Source organism: Lepidothrix coronata, unplaced genomic scaffold (genome assembly GCF_001604755.1).
Source record: "Lepidothrix coronata isolate B3197 unplaced genomic scaffold, Lepidothrix_coronata-1.0 Scaffold8, whole genome shotgun sequence".
In the NCBI taxonomy this organism is placed as follows: Eukaryota; Metazoa; Chordata; class Aves; order Passeriformes; family Pipridae; genus Lepidothrix; species Lepidothrix coronata.
In genome coordinates, this window is record NW_016690188.1 from 5,720,405 (window position 1) to 5,741,418 (window position 21,014).

The 21,014-nt window shown below is 54.6% G+C and overlaps 1 protein-coding gene across 8 annotated transcripts in view; it reads left to right on the forward strand.

The window, feature by feature from the left end:
* SEMA4G (semaphorin 4G) overlaps positions 1-21,014 on the forward strand; it is a 29,851-nt gene that overhangs the window by 2,118 nt on the left and 6,719 nt on the right. For 4 of the 8 annotated variants that reach the window (XM_017804060.1, XM_017804055.1, XM_017804059.1 and 1 more), the window contains exons 1-3: positions 15,462-16,124; positions 18,971-19,211; positions 20,384-20,532. In XM_017804060.1, coding sequence (XP_017659549.1) covers positions 19,085-19,211; positions 20,384-20,532 — 276 coding nt within the window. In that variant the 5' untranslated portion in view covers positions 15,462-16,124; positions 18,971-19,084. Of the gene's footprint in view, positions 1-3,683; positions 3,690-15,461; positions 16,125-18,970; positions 19,212-20,327; positions 20,533-21,014 lie in introns of those variants that run through there. The other 4 variants (XM_017804057.1, XM_017804056.1, XM_017804062.1 and 1 more) reach the window with 4 other exon arrangements.

The window sequence follows — 21,014 nt, forward strand, 5'->3', positions numbered from 1 at the left end:
AGGGACTGGCCCAAGTCCAACACACAGGACCCCTCCTGGTGGAAAATACCAGTGGATGAGGCTGGAGCAAGAGGGGTTAACCATGGACCCCAGAGCACAGGGACTACATGAAAGAGGGGTGCAGGACACTGCAGCGTGTTTCTGCCCGGTGAAGGAGTGAGTCAGTCCTGCTGGGACAGCAGTTCCTGGCTCCAGCCGGCCTGGGTGCTTGGACAGCAGCAACCACGCAACTCATTAACCCAGCCCTCTGGCACTCGCTCTGCTGGCCTTGACACTGTCCTTCTTAATAGCTCCTCTTCTTTCCTTTTTTTTTTCTTAATATTTAATAAAGGTAAATTAGCTATATGGATATGCAGGTACATGAATCAAAGGAATTCAGCTGACTCTTGAACATACTGTTTGTACAGAGATGGGCTAAAGCACCAGGACGTGATGGACGCAGCCTGCTCAGAAAACACCTAAGGATGAAAACCGCTTGTAAGGCATCTCACTGCAGCTTCCCAAAATCTGATTATGTAGGGGGAGGGGAAAAAAAATATCAGATTTTGGAATACATTAACTTAGCTGAACAGTACAGGGAGAAGGTACCAGCAAGAAGTAAATCAATTCCCAAGGGCTGCTGGGAAATTTCACTGACTCGGAGCTTTAGAGAGAGGCTGGCTGCACTTAGAAGAGTTATGTTTCACCTGAAATATTTAACATTGGACATTTGAAATGCTTTGTGTACCTAAAGAGCCCACCAAAAATATGCTTACAATGAGCTTTTAGAGGAACCTTGGGCCCATGCCATGCTGTCGATGGATTAACCTAGATTTGGGTTGTTTGGTTTTGTTGGTTTTTTTTTTAAGGAAAAGCATGGGAAGGATAAGTTTCTGGCCTCCATCACAGGGAAGCAAAAATTACCATGTAATGAATGCTGGGCTGCTTTTGGGACATGTGCTGATAGATCCGTTGTTAGGAGGGATATGTTTCCATGGCAAAACCATCATCCTAAATGGCACTGTAACTCATCAGAGATGCTGTGGTGGCCCCAGGGACCATCTTCCCCGTCCATTCTGAGCATCCTTCAAGGGAATATGGGAGTGCAATGACGGGGGGGGGAACAGGGCAGCTCATGATGTTGCTCCCCACAGTACTGCTGCAGCACTAGGGCTATGCTGGTGAGGCTGTCAGCTCAGCGTTTTTCAGTCCTTTCTGACTTTAAAAGAAAACTACAACAAAAGGCAAGCTTGAAATAGCTCATTTTACCTCAGCAGACAAACAGCTTGCTTTGAGCATCATTGTCACTCAGGCTAAATTACTTTTAGATGTTTTTAATGACCGGGTAACATTTTTCAGCTGTTCATTCTGCAGCACCCTGCTGGGGGACAGTCCATCTATAAAGACCAAGGACTCCAATATTGCAGTTGTTCTTCCTGACATTTGTTTGGGTTTATTATTTGATACGTGATTCCCTGTGGCAGGGATGTTTTTAGCTAAATTTACAGCTACAAGCTCTTTTATTTGCACAAAGGGGATCTGTTTCCAAAAGGGTTGGGACACTGGATATGCATGTAGCAGTGCAAGGTCACAAATGTAGAGGAGAAACTCTGGGAGATTGAAGGTGACAGTCCAAATCCTGTTTGCACTGAGGGTGACATTACCTTTGGGCTGGAGGGATTTTTACCCATCATTTGTTACTCCTACCTTTCATTTCACTTGTGATGCACGGCACGGAGAGCTGTGACTTGCAAAATGATCCCAACGGGAACACAGTTTGCGACATCAACCATGCAGGTCTCCCAGATCCCTCTTTCAGAAGCAGGCATAGCTTTTGCATTCATTCCTGAAGGCAACTTTTAAGCCACTCGCCTTCGCCATCTCCGGGTTTTGCATTGCTTCTAGGAGATGTATTTTTAAATCCAAGCTCATAAATTTTGGAAGCTCCTCTCCTTCCCCCACCCCCTCACCCCTATCAAAGTGTCAGAGCTGAAGAAAAACTGTGAGAATGATGGATGTGCCCGGCACTGCTTGCCAGTGCTCTGCCTGTGTGTGGGGGGGTTATTTACTGCACTGCTGGGTTGTTTCTTCTCTAGTGGCAGTGATGGCAGCATTGGGGTTTGGTGCCTGGGAAGGAGAGGCAGGATGCCCATGGGTCTGGCTGAGCTTTGTGCTGGAGCAGGCAGGGCTGGGGAGAAATCACTTGGGCACAGGGACACAGAGGACCAAAAGGTCCCTGGGGACATGGATCCTGGCTGGTGGCTTGGTCCAGAGGGTGGATGCTGGGGGCCATAACACCTTACTGGCTTTAGCTCTGGGTGGTGCAGGTTAGCTCACCCAAAAGAACAGCTTTTAAAAGCCACAAATCTTATCCCAGCCCTCATGCAATCCCAGGGATGTGTGTTGCTATTCTAGGCAGTTTGTGGCAGGGACCTGACCTGCCGTGCAGGGGAAAACATAGGGCACCGTGCCCCACTGCAGAAACAGAGAGACACCCCTGTGCTCCCTGACCAGGCTGGAGCCCGTCTGCTTTTACTGGGAGCAGCTGGGATGATGGGCAGAGGGGTTGCCGATGTCTAGCTGAGCCAGTCACTTCTCCTGGACCTAGAGCTGGAGCTGTGTCTGTGCCTCCTCCCTCCCTGCAGCCACCTTAGTCCTGCTCCTGCCCCAGAGCTGGGACAAGACCCCATGTTGAGCCCCAAAACTCCACTCTCCTATAGGATTTCCAGTGGCTGCTGGCATTTGACCCCCATTCTTCCAGGAGCATCCCAAAGCAGCTCTGCCAGTTGAAAGGCAGGTCAGGACCCTTCCCTACCACAGTCTCACCAGCCCTTCCCTTCGGGCATGCTGCCGACAGATCCTGAGCCAGGAAGATGCTTTCCACTGGCTCAGAGAGTTTTGCAGACAAGCAAACCAAATCCTGCCAGCTCCCTGTGTGAGCGCCTGTCCTCTGTGAACTCCCGTGCATCTCTTGCAGCCGGGCTTGTGGGAACGGATCGGAGGCTGCTGTGACTCAGCTGCTTCTCCCTTGAGAAAATCTGCCCTGGCACCGTGCTTGGCTCTGCGGCTGGGGCTGCCGACACCTGGCAGCCTTCATCAACAAATGGCCTTGGGCAAAACATCCCAGTTTCCACTGCCAAACATTTACCGAGGGGAAATGCAGCATCTGATCTTGCAGGAAGTCGAGGCAGCAACTCTGTTGCTGTACTGAGCTGGGGGGAAAAGTCCCATCCCTACCTGAAGCTGAGCCCTGGGCTGGATGGGCTGTAGCATGGTCTGGCTGTTCTGGTCTGCCCCTGTCTTTTTCCATCTCCTTATAACTTTCTCAGACAAATTCTTCTGCAATTGTAATTTTCCCTGCTGGCTCTCAGCCTGAAGAAACAGTGGTTTGGAAAGTTTGCTCAATGACTTGAAGGGAAGAGGCTCCCAAGCCTTTCATGCTCTGTGCCCACTGGAATATTTTTTTCTCCAGGGCTAATCTGTGGAGCATCACGCTTGGCTTGACGAGTCCATGATGCTCTCAAGGAACAAAGCCAAGCCTGATGAGCGTGTACTCAGCTGCTGCAAAGCCCCAAGTGCTTTTAGACTCCAGTCACCACCATCAGATCTTTTCTGCTCCTCCACTCCACACAACACTGCTGGCCTAGAGTCCGTGCAGGCTGATCCTGGGGCAGGCAAAGGGGACTGACGAGATAGCGAGTGCTGGAGCAGTGAGATTGACCCCATGGTGTGGGGCTGGTGTGCTCCCTGCTGGGCTTTTTTTCCATGGAGGCAGGTAAAGCAGTGATGTAGGTCTCACAGCATAGTTGATGGATGGAGGAGCCTGGAGAAAGGCAGGTTTGCTTGTTTCTTTCTCGTGTCGAAAGGGAAAAGTACCCGTTTTTCCGCTGGTGGTTTTGACTTTATAACACGCCTCTCATCATGGTGCGAGCTGGCACGGCTTTAGCATGAGTTTCACAACTCTTTTGTGGGTTTCATAAATCCCCAGCTGCTGGAGTGCTATGATTGTAACTCCCAACTGGCTTTTAGACCAGTTTGGAGAGCAGCTTGAAATGGTCAGATGCCTGCTGCCTCTTGGACCACAGAGGCCAGCAAACCAAATCCCAGATCTGAGGCTTTATCTCACTTTTCTGGCTTGGTGCAAGGGAAAGGCAGGCTTCAGGCACTGCTGAGCAGAAGCCAGGCCTGCCTTGGGAAGCAGTTTCCTACCAAAGGATGGAGATCCTGGTCAACCCCATGGGTTTGATAGGTGCTGACATCCCATTGGTGCTGCAACCCCCAAACTGGGCCCTTTGTGACATACTGCTCTTGTGTTGTGCACCCCTGCACAACACAATACCCCTGTATTTCTAATTTAATTCTGGCTGCTATTTGATCCTGCTAAGTTGTTTGTATTTACACCTCTGTGATCCATAATGAAATCCTCTGTCTGAACAAGCCTGGTTCCCAGTAGCTGGGGAGGGGACATACAGCAATGGGGAGGGCAGGGGTCTCCTGCCAGTCACCCAGGACACCCCTGTGTATGGGATATCCCCTAAGGTCTTGACTGTGCAGCATAAACTTGAGAGGGGGCAGGGGGGCTGGAGCCTGGGAGCTGGCATGTTTTGGGGCTGCAGGCAGCGTGGGGGTCCCTTGGAGTCTAGGGTGACAATGGGCGCTGAATTACAACCAAACCAGACAATGCTTCATCCCCAGCAGAGCCTGAGGCACAGTGGTGTTGTGCATTAAGCACCTAAAATCCTGTTGTGTGCTCTGACTGGGTCCCCATGTCCCTCCAGGAAGGCTGCATGCTGGCAGTGGCTGGGAAGTGTCTCTGGCAGGGAGCACCTGGCAGCGCTGCAGCCCCAGGCACTAAGCTGCAACCTGAGTGCACGCAGGTTGCTGTCTCCCAGGCTCGAGGGAAGTGCAGCATGTGCGCTGGGAGAGCTGATCCGTGCTAATCCCATCAATATTTCACGGTGTTGTGGCCCTGTTATAATTCCTCGCATCATTTGGGATGCTGGCTGGGACGTGGGTGCGGTGCCAAGTGAAACATGAGAGCTGCCATTGCTTTGCCCGGGCTCCCTGGGCATCAGAGGGGTGAAAGGGGCTGTCTGTGGTCATTTCTACCTGCTGCTGTGGGTAGAGTTGTGTGGTAGAGACAAGTGAACCCAAACATGCCGGCTGAGCATGGGCATTCGCCTGGTTTTGCCGTGTGTTGGAGTGTTGGGGCTGTGCTCTGACGGGAAGCTGGCCCTGACATGGATGAGGCTGTGACATGGGAAGAGCCTGCTCTGCCTGGCCCTCTCTCTGTGGAACAGGGTGTTTAAGAAGAAATTAAACAGTAACCAGTCTCTGGGCTGGTGATCAGAGCACAAAAACATTTCCTTTTCCTTAAGGCTGTTTGGAGTAACAGGGAGAGAGCATTACAGATAAAATCTTGCGTGGTTTTGGGGAGGGTGGTTTCCCAAGATGCCATGTCATGACCCATGGGGTCCCCTGCTCTGGGCTGTCGTCTGGGCTAGGACAGGGGTTATAGGGCTGTAAGTCATATGAGGAGTGGCTGAGGGACCTAGTGTTGTTTAATCTGGAGAAAAGGAGGTTCCAAGGAGACCCTATTGCTCTTTACAACTACCTGAAAGGAAGCTGTAGCAAGGTGAGGGTCAGGCTCTTCTCCCAGGCAACCAGTGAGGACAAGAGGAAATGGCCTCAAGCTGCACCAGGGGAGGTTCAGGCTGGACATCGGGAACAATTTATTCTTTGTAAGGGTGGTTAAATATTGGAACTGGCTGCACAGTGGCTGTAAGTGTTACTGGCTGTAAGTGTTCAAGAAACAACTGGACGTGGCACTTAGTGCTACGATTTAGTTGACTGGGTGTTGTTTGGTCAAAGTTTGGACTCAATGATCTTGAAGGTCTTTTCCAACCTTAATGATTCTATGATTCTAGGCTGCTCCAATAGGATATTTCTCTTCCAGCCCCCTGCTGGCTCTGAGGTGAGGTTGAAGCAGAAGCCAGACCTCCACAATCGACAGCATGATCGCCTCCGTGGGGCAGAGGGATGCAGGTGCGAGAGATGCTTGGGTCTGGAACCCACTCTGCTGCCTGGAACCCACTCTGACTCTTGGGAAAGCTGTACAAATAAGAGGAAGGCCCTGGCCTTCAGCCTCGTGGAGTCCTAAATTCCTTCAGTTAATCTCATGGGGGCAGCAGAGCAGGCAAAGCTCTGAAAATAGATCTGTTTCCAGCTGCTGATGACTCGTGTTAATTAATTAAAGCTTCGCAAGCTTGGGCCTGTAAAAGCACACTGCTGGTCGCGCCAGGCTCAGCTTGCTCTGCGCTCATGCACTAATTATCCCGCTGCCAGGCCAGCAGCTAACGAAGCTTCAATTTGTGCTGGGTTCGGCTTCCAGCCACGTGGGAGGCAGGGAGTGCTGTTGCAGGACAGGACAGACACAGCACCCTGGAAAAGGGGAGAGCCTTAGGTAGCCCCGTCTCAGTCCTGACACCCCCTTCTCCAGCACTCACGGACCAGTTCTCCCCATAATTGGCCCCCAGCCTTCAGCTGCACCTCTGCTAAGGTAGGGAACGGGGTTCAGAGAGGGTGTGAGGGACCAGCTGCCTTGCAGCACTTGAACCCCCCAATCCCTGGGTAAGACAGGCTAGCCAGGAACATCCCTGCCTCACCATCCCTGCCTGGCTCTCAGTGCGTGGGCATCGCACTTCCGCAGGGTGGGCAGAGAAGCGAGGCGAGGTGAGACGTGGAGGAGATGCTGGAGTTTTGCCCAAGGACAGGAGGAAATGGTAATTATTCTCTGGAGCATACAGAAGGTGAGAGTGGGAAGGCAGAGAGTACCAGAGGAGTTTGGTAGTGTCTCTGCTTTGTTCTTCTGGGGTCCCTGGGAGTGTGAATAGGTCTTGGCATATTGTGCTGGGCAAGGGAATAGTGGCTGCTTGGTGAGTGTGTGCAAGGGTGACAGAGCCACCGGTCAGCAGGAGCACACAGATGGGTCCCTCCTCAGTTGAGGACCGGGGGGATTCAAACCTCTGCCACCCTCCTTCCCACCCACAGTATTTGTACAAGGCAGGATCCTGACAGTTAGAGGCTTTGAAAACAGCATATGTGTCAGATTCCCCCTGGGAACACCCTGGCCCTTCCACCCTTAGTGATGCTAAAGGGTCCAGGAGTGGTGGGAACACAACTGGGGCTGACCCTTATTCCCAGACTCCCAGTGCTCAGCAACTTCAGCACAGCCTACTCAACTCTAAGCCCTGTTGTAGGTCTGGCTCCAGGTCTGCAGGGTGTGGGGTCAGAGTGGCCCTTCCTGGAGACCTTACCCCTTGGAGGGGTTGGTGTGGAGTGGAGGGGTTGAGCCAGGATGGTGCTGGGACTGGGCACCACATGGCTTTGTAACCATGGGCTGGCAGCACCCCACCACGCCACCAGTGTGCACAGGTACAGCATCTCCCCACCTCCCAATCCAGCTGATTTCCAACTGCCCTAGATCCAACCTGCTGATTACACACAGCTTTCAGGAGGCCTGCTGAAGCTGTGAGGGGTGAGGAGGGAGGGTTGGCCAGGTGCTGGAAGCTTGCGAAAGGTAAGCAAACACAGGCCTGAACCTGGCAGCTCCTGCTTGTGGGGAGGAGCTACAGAAGCCACCCAGGATAAAAAGGCTCCACACAGGCCCCCAGAGAAGCCATTACCTGCCTGTGTTTCCAAACAAGCTTCCACCATGGGTAAATGGGGAGACGCATACTGAGAACAGAGAGAAGATGGGGCATGGTGCCTGAATCAGGCGTGTGGTGCAGGATGCCAGGGTGGCTTTGGGGAGCAAGGAACCTTGGCAAGCACCGTGGCACCAGCTGAGGGCTGCACTGTGCTGACACTGGTGGCACTGACTGGGGGTTGCAGTGTGATGGAACTGGTGGCATATGCTGTGTTGCCAGAGCAGGATGATGCTTATCCTTGTTTGGTCACGCTTTTTCATAGTCATCAGCCCACAATACTGGCCCTCTGCCTCCCTGGTCTCGCAAAGGGCTTGCACACAGACCTTTTTGGGGCTGCATCACCCAAACCACCCGTGCTGAGTCCCAGCCCACCCCACGTGTTGGGTGCTGACCAGAGGCTGCACGGCAGCATCCCCTCCCTGTCTGCCGAGGGACATGCTGCCACCTGGTTCCACCCAGCGCAGGCAGGGGCAGCCCTGTCCCGCTTCCCTTCTTTTCCTCCTCCTCCTCCTCCTCCTCGGCGCGGCCCCGCGTCGGCGGCTGCGGGCCGGGCACAGCCGGCAGAGGGCGGTGCGGGGGCCCCGGCGCGGCTCGGTCCGGCTCGGCGGGGTCGCGCACAGCCGGGCTGCGCTGCCGAGCCGAGCCCTGTCGAGCCCTGTCGTGCCGTGTCGTGCCGCCGTACCGAGCCGTGCCGGGCCGCATCGCACCCTGCCGCGCCGTGCCGCCCGCACCGCCCGCACCTGCTGCGCCACCGCACCGCACCAGGCAAGTGCCGGGGAGACGCGAGCGGGGCCAGCCCGGCTGGTGCGGGTGCGGGGTGCGGGTCCGCAGGCCGGCAGTGCTGGGTTTGGGCGCCGCGTCCGCCGGCAGGATCCGGAAAGCTGGATCGTGCTGCTGGGTGCGGGTGCTGCGTGCACAGGGAAGGGAGCTGGGGCTCGTTGCTGAGTCCACAGGCGAGATCTGGAGTGCTCGGTGCGGGTGTTGAGTCCCTTAGTAAGGCCGGGGGTGATGGTCTGGGTCTGCAGGCAGGGTTTGGGGTGCTAGATCCGAGTGCTGAGTCTGCAGGCAGGATCTGGGGTGCTGGGTGCGGGTGCTGTGCACACAAGCAGGATCATGGGCGCTGAGTCTTGGTTCGGGTCCACAGGAGCATTAGGGGTGCTGGGTCCAGGTGCTGAATCCACAGGCAGGGCTGGGGGTGTTGGACCTGGAGTGCTGGGTCTCAGTCCGGGTCCACAGGCAGGATTGGAGGTGCTGGGTGTGCGTGCTCGGGTGCTGGGTTGGGGTGCTGAGTTCACAGGCAGAATCTAGGGTGCTGGATTTGGGGTGCTGGGTCAGGGTCCCTTGGTAGGACCTGAGGTGCTGTGTCTGGGTCTGCAGGCAGGGTTTGCAGTGCTGTATCTGGGTGCTGAGTCTGCAGGCAAGGTCTCAGTTCAGGGTGGTGGGTTTGGGGTGCTGGGTCTTGGTCTGGTTCCACAGGCAGGATTGGGGGTGCTGGGTCTGCATGCTTGGGTGCTGGGTCTGGGTTCTGAGTCCACAGGCAGAATCTGGGGTAGTGGATCCGGATGCTGAGTCCACAGGCAGGATGTAGGGTGCTGGGTGTGAGTGCTGCACGCACAGGTAGGGTCCGGAGAAGGAGGAGCAGGGTTCTGACCTGCAGAGGTTGAAGTTTATGCCTTGGGGAAAACAAGAGGGCAGAGCCTTGGAGACAGGATGGAGAGGGGTTCAGGGTAGGTCTGATGCAGAGTGAGGATTTGGAGGTTATGAGCGGGAGGGGAGGTGGGATATGCTGGATCTGGTGGCAGTGTGGGGAGTTTTCTCTGAGGACAGTTAGGGGTGTGGGGTGAGATGGGGCTGGGGGACCTTAGTGGGAGTGACAGGGGGACATGCTGAGGGTGTGAGGGAACACAATGATGAGAATTGCAGACAGACAGGGCACCAGCTCCAGGAGGAGAGGGCTGGATACAGCCCTTCCCTTCCCCAGCCAGCTAGGGGGATCACGGGTCTGCAGGGAAGGGGACTGCTGGGGAGGCTGAGTGTTACTTGCGGGCAGCTGGAGTTTCAGATGGCTGGGACAAGATACAAAAACGGTGCAGGTGGCGCAGTGCAATCCCTGTCCCCCTCTGCTTCCTTTTGGGAATCAGGGGGTGATCATAGAATGTGGCTTGTCTGAGCCTTGACTCTTTGGGATTCATCTCCTTGGGTTGCACTGCTGTGGGGGCTGCAGATGCCCCTGGGTGAAGCAGACCAGCTTATGCTAGGGGCTTCTCTGCATTGGGGTTGAGCTGCATCTCTGTGCCAGTCTGAGGGTAGAAGGTACCTGCTGTGCAGCCAGGCAGCTCTGGCATTTGGGGCTCTTGTTTCCCTTTCCATCCGTACCCACGTGGGCTGGTGACTTGCCCCTGGCCTTTAAAACCGAGAGCATGAAGTGGGAGGGGGAACCATGATAAGGCTCTTCAGATGCCAAGAAAAACGGTCTCCAAAGACAAAGAGGCTTCCCAAAATGGATGAGGAGTGCAGATTCACTCAGATGGAGGGAAATTATTAATAACAGCAGTGTTTTTGGTGCTAGTTGTCCTGCCACTGTGGGCTCTGGCTGCTTTGCCTCCCCCTGCGGCGGGCACAGGTTGGGGCCCCCCCAACCTGAGCCCCAAACCTGGGGCAGGATGACCATCACGGCTGCGGGGATGCTGCCCCGCAGGACAGGTCTCTCCTTCATCTCGGTTTGGCCAAGCTTGTTCTGCCCAGAGGGATGAGGGGCAGGGAGCTGCCCCCAGCAGGAAAGATCCCTATCATGTCTTTGTTTTTGTGTTGCAACCTGAGGGGAACAAAAAACCCCAAGCCCCAACACCCTTTCGGTTCCTGCAGATGAGGCTTTGTGTTGTAGTTTTGTTCTCCCCCCCCCCCCCCCCCCCCCGCCTTTTCCAACATCCATTTGAACCTTTCACCACTTTACCCACCAGGAATGCAGAGGGTTTGCCGGAGCTGGGAGGTTTATTCAGCAAATCTGGCAGGTCATGTGCTGGGAAAAAGCATCCAGGTGTGCTCAGCAGGGCTGGCAAGGGGGGCTCCTCCGGCAACCTGTGCGGGAGGGCAGCAGTGGGTGCATTGGAGAAGTGGTGCCAGCCTCGCCTGGCTGCATGTGGGGAATTTCCCTCCCTGTGCTTGCCCGCCAGCTCTGCTTGGCATCTTGACGAGACCTGTTGGGAAGCGGCTCATGTGATGGGCGGTTTTGTGGCGGGGGGGAGCCTGTCCCGGGGGACCTGCTGCCTCTTAGAGGGGTAGGGATGATGCCCTAAGAGCTTTTTATGTATCCCTGCTGCGAAAGCCCCCTTCCCTCCCCCCCACCCCCCCCCCCCCCCCCCCCCCCCCCCCCCCCAGCAGTGGTGCGGCGCCTGTTCCTGTTCAAAGGTGAGAGCTCCCTGCTGGGTTGGTGCTTCAGGAGGAAATGCTGCTGCCGTCATCCCTCCCTGCCTGGCTGTGCCACCAGCTCCTGGTGATTTACAAGCATGAGGGCTTTGCAATAACAAGGTCATCACCAAATCCACCCCTCCTTCTTCCCAGGGCCCGAGCTCTGCTGTTTGGAGATGAAGGAGGATGAGGATTTCAGGTACCATGTTACCGACTGGTGCGGGGGCCGAGATGCAGCTTGTCGATTCAGGGTGTGCTCTGGGTTCTGCTTTTCTTGTTGCTTAAAAGCTCCCTCAAGGTACAATCCCTCCTCCGTTACCTGATGGAAGGCTCTTTTTTGCCTGTTGCAAAGCCCAGCCCATGTAAATAATGTGGGGATTTGGTTTTGGGGCAGCAAAGCTGGTGGTATGCAAATGACTGTGGGAAAGGCCAGATACTACTGCTTTGTGCTGTGCAGTTTTGAATGCAAACTTGAATATCAAAATTGGGGTTGACCCCATATTGAAGCTCTGTTGGAGGAAAAGTGAAAGAAACAAGAAGAGGTTGATGAAGCTGGAAGCCCTAAAACTGCTCCTATCGTCTGGTTTTGCTGGATGTTGGAAAAGAAAACAGTTTATCTTTGGAATAAATAAAAGGCAGAGGGACAAACTTGCAGCAGAAAGCCCCACTTTCACGCCAGACAAGCTGGGTTGTGCTCCACCTCTTGCCCCCGCTTCCAAGGGGAACCTAGGTTGTGCATGATTTCTGAGCCTCTGTTTCCCCTTGGGAAAGCCCCACACCACACCAGCGGTGGGAACCCCAGGCATTGCCAAGAAGTGTCTTTGAAACTCAAACCTGACTTTGGAAAAAAAAACTGGAAGACAAACCGGCTCTAAACAAACACCCGAGTTAATTCCGTGTCTTGCATTGTACGAGCCCAGTGAAATGAAACACAGTGCAGCCATAGGGATGAGCAAATGGATTCGAATGCCTCAAAAAGCCCTGAAATCTACTGGCTTTGAGTTGTCCTTTTACATTTAAGGTTGGGATTTTTCTCTCATTTTCTTTCTAATTGTTCCTGGGAATTTAATTCTACAATTATTTTGCTGCTTCTGCGGAGGAAACAATGTGCTTCAGCCACAAAGCCTTTGAAGGCTGAATTGCAGATTGCATACAGCACTGAGCTACTTGGATGCAGACGCCCCCTCGCTGGGAGAATTTGCTGTGATGTGGAGGGCTGTCTGTCTGTCTGTCCAGGCTGCTGGCAAGCGGTCATGCTGCAAATCAGGCAGGAAAGGATAGAAGATGTTGGGGTTTGGGGTGATGTTGTTAGCATTGAGCCTGCCTCTTCCTCACAGTGAAGGAGGTGGGACTCCCAGGGATGTGCACCCCACATACCAGGGCTTGCTAGCGACATTCTGCCTCCCCCATGGCCTGGTGTGGAGGTGTGCTGGTGGTAGACCTCAGAGCCAGGCCACTGAGTCTGGGCAGCATCTGGTTACACTTCCCATTTCCTGCACGACTCCCTGCTGGGCTCTCAGGTGCTCCAGCGCTGCAGGGTCACCCCAGGGCTCTGCTGTGGGGTTTCCACAGGGGGATATGGGCTTTAAAGGAGGGAAAAGCCATGGGGACTGTGTCCTCCTTGCTGTCTTGCAAGAACCAAATGGCCTCCAGCATATGGGGAATTGCTCGGGTGAGGGGAGATTTACTGCTCTGTCCAGGGGTTCTGTATCTAATCTGGCTGTGGCATCCTTTAGTGCTCTTGGTCCCACCGCTGAGCTGCAAGAGTTTGGCCTTCAGCCTCCTCTCCTACCTTTCCCTCTGAGGCCAGCTCTGAGCAAGGGTTCTGGAGCTAATCAAGGAACTGTTTCAACTAACAGCTGGTGTTGGTGGGTTTTCCATTAGGGTGGGCAGTGGAGGAGTGCTCTGTTCTGCCATCCTGGGCACTGTGCTCTTGCCATCTGCTTGTGGCATGTCAGGAGCAGCTGAAGTGAAGCTGTCCCCGTGCCTGGCAGGGACAGCTTTAGGCATGTGATGCCTGCCCATGGCACAGGCTGGAGCAGCTTTCTTTATTTTCTCAGTTGGATTTTTTGGGATGGGTTTGGATGGGAATGGCTGGAGAACTGTCATGGAGACTTGGCTGTGAGTTCTGTTGCTCCCTGGCAGCCTCTTTGAACCTCCTGCTCCACATCAGACTCGACCTGATGGAGGAGAGGAACAAGTTCTTGTGAGATTAGTGAAAACAGGAAGCCTGGGAGAAGCTAACACACCCTGATCCCTGCAGCCATGCAGAGGAGACACAATCACTGGTCCCTGCGCCTCGTTGGGTGGGCAGCATTCCCCAGAGGAATGCTGCAGGGAATGTGGTGCTAGGGGCCAGGAGGGTGAATTTGTCGGAAATTGGGCTGTTGTTGTTTTTATTGCAGAGGGATCAGTTTGTCTTTTCAGGGTTGTTTAGATGTCTGGCTCCCATTGGCACTGGTGCCCCTTAAACTGGCCCACATCCCTGACTGTCCCTGCTCACTCTCCCATCCATCACTTTTCTCCTTCATGTGTCTCCTCCTTGCAGTGACGTTGCTGGGATCAGAGCTGGGTGCTCTCCTCTGCCGGATGTGCTGGGCTCTGCTGATGGCAGATGGGGGCTGTGCTGTGGAAATTCAGAGCCCGTTCCCATGGCCTGGAGCGCACCACCCGCCTCCCTGGCTCCATGATGGCTGTGCTGTGTGTGGGGGCTTTGCGCAGGGAGCACGGCAGGATGCTCCGTGAGAAGAGCTGATGTTGCAGCTCTTCTTCCCTTCCTCTGTGCCCAAATCCCAAATTTGGGTAGAGGAGAGATATATATGCTTCCTAAATAGCGGAAGCTCTAGTGTGTGTCTGCTGAAGCACCTCAGGGTCAAGCGTGGTTTTGTTTAAAGAAAGCAACTAAAATAAACCCAGTGAGGGGCTCCCAGGAGGTCACTGTGCTCCTTCCCTCCCTGACCCAGCATGGATCCCCTCTTCCTGGAGGGCTTTCAGCAAGTTCACATTTTTTTCTCGCTGTTGTTGACAAAAATCCTGGCTGGTTGAGAAATATCTGTGCAGCAGCGCCAGTCCAGTCCCACGGGTCAAATCCTGCCCCTGCAAATCTGTGCCGGGAACAGTGGTTCATCTCAGGCTTCGGGAATGCTGCCGGGGGGACCAATGTCCTTGCAGGGCAACCCAGGCACGAGGCCATGAGCCTTGAATAGATGGATAGACAGATGGACACCACTGGCTCGAGGTGGATCTGATGTTTTATCATTTACTGGTTGGGCTCTGCAGCAGAAGCAAAGTGCTGGAAGTTCGTCAAGGGCTGAATTAAAGTTGCCTGGCAACCTCCATCCCGTCTCCTCTTCCCACATCTCGCAGGATTTCCCACCCAAGGTCTGCCGCCTCCGGGAAAGAGGGGCCCAAAATGCATTGCGCTTGCAGCCAGGCTGGTGCCAGGCTTGTCTCCCATCCCCGATGGCTCCTTTCCCATAACTCAATGGCTGTTCCCATGCCTGGGAGCTCTCCCCATCTCATCCCCTGGGGCTGGTGCCTTTCCCCCCACCCGCACCCAGAACAAGTTGGGCTGTTTTGGCTGAACCTGAGGGCAATTTGTGCAGGTCCCTGGGGGGAAGTACAACAGTGCAGGGCCAATGGGAATGAGTGGCCAGTGGCAGGGGGAGTGAGTGGTGGGGGAGCCGAGGGGGCTGCGGGGGCATGTGCCATGGTTGGCCCCAGTGAGTAAAGTTGAGTCAGCTACATGGGGTTTGGAGTGACTGGGCTGGGCTGCCATGAAAAAGCCAAGTGTAAGTGGTATCTTCTGGTGCAGTCCCTGATGGATATTTTGTTAAGGCTGGTTTGCAACCGCATAACCTGTAGGAGACCTACTGGAAATGTCTGGCTCCCACTGGGAAGCCAGCAGTGCTTGCTTGTGGTGGTCTGTGATGCAAAGAGGAGCAGCCCATGAGAAGGGAGAAATGTTCAACAGCCATTCTGGGAGCTTACTTGGGCTTTACTAGATCTTTGTGAAGCAACCATGAGCTGTTTAGGGAGCGGTGGGATGGGAAAGACCGATCTCACTCTGCAAATCTCTGTCCTGCCATCCAGAATGGATGCTGAGGGTAAGCCGCAGAAATGCTGCTCCCACCCAACATTTCCACCTCTTTCTCCTGAGTTCCTTTGAAATTAAAAAACCGACATAATTTTTAGCTGTTCTGCCAAGGAAACAGCCATGGGGGTCCATAAGACCCCGTCTGAGGTTTCTCCATGTTTGCCAGCCCCACAGACAGTGCAGCTTCCCTGCACTGCAGCTTGCAGACTGCTTTTGCTCCTAGGTTTTGCTGCCTTTTGACTTTGGGGGCCACGAGGCAGTGGGAAGGGGCCACCATGTGCTGCAGAAGCTCCTGATGCAGTTGCTGTCGAGGCGTGTGGCAGCTTTGGCTGGTTTCCTTGGCCAGTTTCTTTGGTCAGATCCAGGTTGGCGAGACCTGCCACCGTGAAATTCACTCATCAAAAGCTTTTTACTCCTCCGGAGACACTGGTCATGGGGTTTTTAAGGAGGTGCCGGCTGGGCCAGCCCGTTTGGGTGTGCTGTGCCGGCTGGCTGCCGGTGGGAGGCTGATGCCGGCACAGTCATGCTCACACAGCTTCCGTCGTGACCCAGTAAACCCAGTCAGACCTGACCGGGGCTCGCTCGCTCCCCTGCGCGCTCGCCCACGCCGGCACGCCTCCGCCGCCCCGCTGCTTTCCTGGTGCTCCCAAGGGACCAGCAAACCCACCCCACTGGAGAGAGATGGTGCCTGGGTCTGGCTCCATGTTGGGAGCTGCGGCTGAATCCTGTAGAAGTACCGATAGCCAGCCGTAGGAGGGTGAGCTTTTGCCTCCATGGATGTTACATGCTGTGACTAGAGTGGCTGGTTCCAGGCTTCAGCCCTCTCCAGGCTGTGTCCTGCTTCCACCATCCTCCTTCAGTGTCGCCAGCCAGGGTGAGAGCTGAGGTCGGATTTGAGGTCCTATGTCGGCTCCCGCTGTTCTGGGAAGTAGGTGAGGAGCCAAGGGGCTTGGGAGCTCACTCCTGGGTGGGGGGGCTGCGCTTTTCTGGGCAGTTTTTCTCTGAAAACCCTGGTTTCGTTTGAGCTGCTGCTGCTTTTCAGCCTCTCCCTCTCCGCTTTTTGTTTCTCTCCGCTAGAAAAAACTCTGTGGCTTTTCCATTTCCAGCTTTTCTTGATTTCCCGTTGAAGTGCTGTACTTGAGCAACTCAGCTGCCCCCAGCCCTACCAGTGTGTCCCATGGACCATGACCTCCTTTGCTTCCTGCCTGGGCCCTTGGCTTCACCCTGAGCTTAGAACTTGCATCCTGACAAGAGGGAAATGATGCGTTTGGGGGTGTTTGGTGTGGGTGCAGCCCGGGGTGATGACCTGAGGGGAGCCAAGGATGGTTTCAGTTCCTTCTTGCTCTTTCTCCCCCACTCTAGGTATGAAAAATAAAAACTTGAAAATAAAAAAAATAGGGAAGCTTGGAACAGCCCTTCCCTTTGAGTAAAATATTAACTAGCTCTTACAACGTAACTGATTAAATGTTCTTTAGGACAAAGTTACATCTGATCTCGGGCAAAGGAGTCTTTGGAAATGGGTGTAGCTGCTTCTCTGAAAAAGCAGAGAGGATCCAGCCCTGGCAGCATGGGAGGCTGCTGCCCCCTGCCTGGCTAGGAATCCTGCACAGACCCCCAGCTTAATTTATTATTTTTGTTTTCCTCCCCCTGTGCTGGCTCGGTGCTCTCAATGGTTAAATGTTAGCTGGGGCTGGCTCACAGCACAGTGCTTGCCCTGCGATAAGCACCATCCCTGCCTCCCTGCCCAGCCCTGCTCCCAGCTCCAATCCCCACCACATCAGGAGCCAAGCAGCAGGCAAAGTTCAGGGATTGTTTGTCCAGGGCAGATAGGGTGAGGACGCCTGGCAGCATGTAGGGTTGTTACTTGTTTATTAGAGATCATTGTTTGCCTTGTCATAAAAAGTTTCATACTCCCCTCTACCTTCCCATCCCAGGTCCAGCAGCTGTTGTGGCTTATGCGTGATTCCAGGCTCCTGTCCTGTGTGGAGTCCTGAGGAAGGGTCCCTGCAGCTGCCAGAGTGGTCCTCTGGTGGAATGGAGAGGTGTCAGCATAGGGCTGGCCAGTGGCTTTGGTGCTTCAGGTGTGACCCTACCACTTGTTTTGCCCACAAAGCCTGGTGGGTTTGGCTCATGCTAGACGTGATATCACCAAAGCAACTGCTTTCTCGTTGACCTCCATCTGCACTCACCTCCCTTGCATTGTCCTGCCAGGCCCATTGTTCATGGGCAGACCCTCGGTCTGGACAGGGCTTGTCCCAGAAACAGGAGTTACTTAGAGGGAGGATGCTCTGGGATCTGCTCTCCATGGAGCTCAGTCCCACAGGCAGCACCCTGCCTGCACCCAGGGTGGGGTGCTCTTTGGGTACTCTGTGCTTGTCTGGTTCCTGGGGGGCAGGGAGGTAGCAGGGAGCAGGGGGACACATTTCCTGTCTGCCCCATTCCTGAAATGCTCTGGAGCAGTGGCCAGTGCAGGTGTGAGGTCTGGGTCTGAACCCACTTTGATGCAAGCTGCAGAACTATGACTGAATCCACATGCAGCCCTTTGCTTCTCCTTTTTGGCCCCAAAGCTCTTTTCACTTTGGTTTCACATTAGTTTTACCTCCCCTTTACCCGAGACACAGCAAAGTATTTGCTTCAGGGAAATCGTCTGCACTGAGCATGTTTGAGCAGCTTCTCTACAGGGCCAGGTATTTGGTTTTTATAAATATATAAATGTGTATATATATATATATATATATATTTATAAGCCCTAAGCAAACATAGAGGTGCTTGTTGCTTCTGGGGAGCTCTGTCTCAGAGATACACAGTTGTCTTTCAGTGCCTGCAAGATGAACTGGTGGCTTTGCTCAGTGCAGCTGGGAGAGGTGGGGGCTTGTTTGTGAGGAATCAAAAATGCATGAAAGTGAGAGCCAAAGTAGATGCTGAGCTTGGGATGAAAGAGAAACTGAAATCTCATTGAAAAACACTGGGGGGAAAAACTGTTTCCGCTTGAAAAGGCTTGATGGAGATGCCAAATAGTTCCTGTATGGGTTTTTCTTCACCTTGCGTCTCTGCGTGCCTGAAGCATCCTTCCCATGTCTCTGTCCTCGGGAGTCTCATCATTTCAGGAGGGGCAAAACTGGGGACAAGTGTCTTGCATGGCAGGAGATGGCCAGCTGGGCTTTTGGGAAGGAATGGAGACCTTGGGCTTCCCAGGGCCCCCACTGCTGCCCATCCTGCTGCAGCCACTCTGGGGAGCGGGACTTGGGGTACCCAAGTGTACCAATGACCCACAGAGGGGCTTGGCCCTGAGCTCCATTCTTTGCTTTTGGAGGGCAAATGTGCCTGCTGTTTGGGTGTGAAATGCAATGAGGGATCAGCTGGCTATGCCAAAGCATATCCTTCTGTCAGGGGGAGCTGTAAGAGCAGAAGTTTGGGAGCAAAGGAGGGAGTAGCCTGGAGGAAAATGAGTCTCTGAGCAGCTGACCCAAGCAGTCAGTAAGCGACTGCCCCCACTGTGACAGAGGGGAGGGAGGTCATCCTCAGGGGGATGCTGCAGGAGGTCACTCCACTCCAGCTCCCTTCCATGGCCTGTGCTGGCTGCAGGCTCGACACCTTGTGCCATGCCTTTGTTTCCCCTTTGGCTAATGAGGGTTTGTTTTTCCCTGAAGCCATCCCTGGTATGAGGCCGTGCCTGGTCAAGCATCCATGCGTCTATGCAGCTGGCTGCTTCTCAAGCCAGCTTGCTTGTGAGGTGCTGGGACAGCAAGAGTGTCTGACTTGGTGTTCTGTGTTTCAGGAGGGTTTGGTGGCCAGCCGTGTCCCAGGGAGCTGGAGAGCCTGTCCCAAGGATCAGCTGTGCCAACCTGCTGGCAGTGGCTGGGGCAGCTGCCCTTGCCACAAGAGCAGGAAGATGAATGGAGATACAGCACATGTCATGACGACTCTTGTCATGGCGGTGGTGGCAGCGATGGGATACCCATCACGGCGGTCTGCCACCGACCTGGATGCCACTCCCAGGACAACAGTCACCTTTGATGGTAAGGGGGTGTGGGTCCTGGTGGCAGCAGTGAGGTTTGGGATCTTGCTAGCACTGGCTTTGGTGCACCATGACTGCATCTAATCTTTGCCACCCTGCTGGAGTGGGGGGCTCAGCATGGAGTGGTGGCTACAAGGAGTCCTCTGATCCCCTGTGCTCCAGAAATCGGAGACCACATGGCTGTCTAGCACTTGGTGCCTCAAGTCATTTCCCCAAAAGCCAGAAGGGGACAAGGACATGCAGGCAGCCAGCCTTGGCCAGCCCCTGGCCCTGCCCAGCAGCCCTTGGAGGGTGTCCTTAGCTGGGCATCACACCTGGGCTGGGCTCTTATGGCCCAAATAGCTGGAGCTTTCTTCCTGATTTTCTCTAATTGCCATTGGGCTTTTGACATCCAGCCTGTGTGTTGTCAGTGAGCTCAGAAGTGTCATTGTCCCTTGGGCATCCACACAACTTCATTGACCTCGTTAGTGAAGCTCAACTCAACAATCAGTGGTGGGAGAGAGTTTCATTAGCAGTTGGGGTGCCCTTTTCTCTCCAGGCAATGCCTCCTTTTTTGGTGGGGGGTAGTAATTACCTTTGCAGCTGCCTCCAGAGTCCCAAGTCTCATGGGATTTTCTCTTCCTGCTGTGGGAGGGTCCAAGTCTTATTTGGGGTCCCCGTGGCCAGGGCTGAGTCCCACCTCACAATTCTCAGCACCTCAAATTGGGTGGTTTCTTTGGTTTGGTGGGCAGGAGTGCCCAGCCTCACTGCAGAAGCCCTCCTCTTGCATGGCAGTTTTGGTTCAGGTTTTTTTATCCTTCCCTTTGGGCTGGCTGGGCTCAGTTCAGAGCCGGGGGCACTGCTGGGATGTTTTTGCTTCCTTCAGCAATTCCCTGAACACCATGGCAGGTTCGTGCTGGGCATGGATATCGCAGCTCCCACCTCTGAGCTGTGCTTTAATTAGTGGGGAGAAATTTCTGCAGTAAGCCTGAGCCCAATTAGTGCCTTTTGCCTCCTACCAAGCCTCCTCTCTTCCTTTCCTCCTGCTGTAACTGCTGGCACCAAGCACTGTCTACCTGATAACTTCAGCGGGTGCCTTCCCGCCCACTTCCAGCTCCATCCTCTTGTCTTTTCCCAGTGGCTTGCGCCGTGCCTGCCCCGGGGTCCCCCCTCAGACCCCTGTTCCCTTTGCAGAGCTGTCGGGCGTCCGGCGCTTCAACGCACACACCCTCAACTACAGCACCCTGCTGCTGGAGGACGACCGGGGCATCCTCTATGTGGGCGCCAGGGGAGCCATCTTCGCCCTCAACTCCAGTGACGTGGCCGACGGCTCCCACCGCACGGTGAGCCCGGCCTCTGACTGCTGCTGGCTGGTTGTCCTCTCCTGTCCCACGCTACCCGATCCCTGTCTGAATCATGGCCACTCTATCCCTGCTCATCCTCCCGCTCTCCATCTCAGGTCTTGCCTGAAGGGGATGTCTCCAGGTCTGTCCCCAGATCTCCTGTGGACTCCTGGTGCTTCTCCCCAGCCAGGCAGTGTGGGAACAGTGGTGGGAGACATCCCCAAGCTCAGAACTGCCTGCTTCAGGGATACCCCAGCAGAACAAGAGGCAGGGGGAAAACTGCACCCCTTTGCTCCCCCAGGGAGGGACACCCCAAAATCCTTCAGGCTCCTACAGATGCTCTGGGGTGTCTGCCCACTGGTTGGGGGGTGGGACCACTCTCAACCTGGGCTGGTTGGATGTGTGCAGAGTGTCATCTTGTGCTCTGAGGAACCGTACCCTCTCTAAATAAAGGAGGATTTTAAAATTTCTGATGGCTCTGA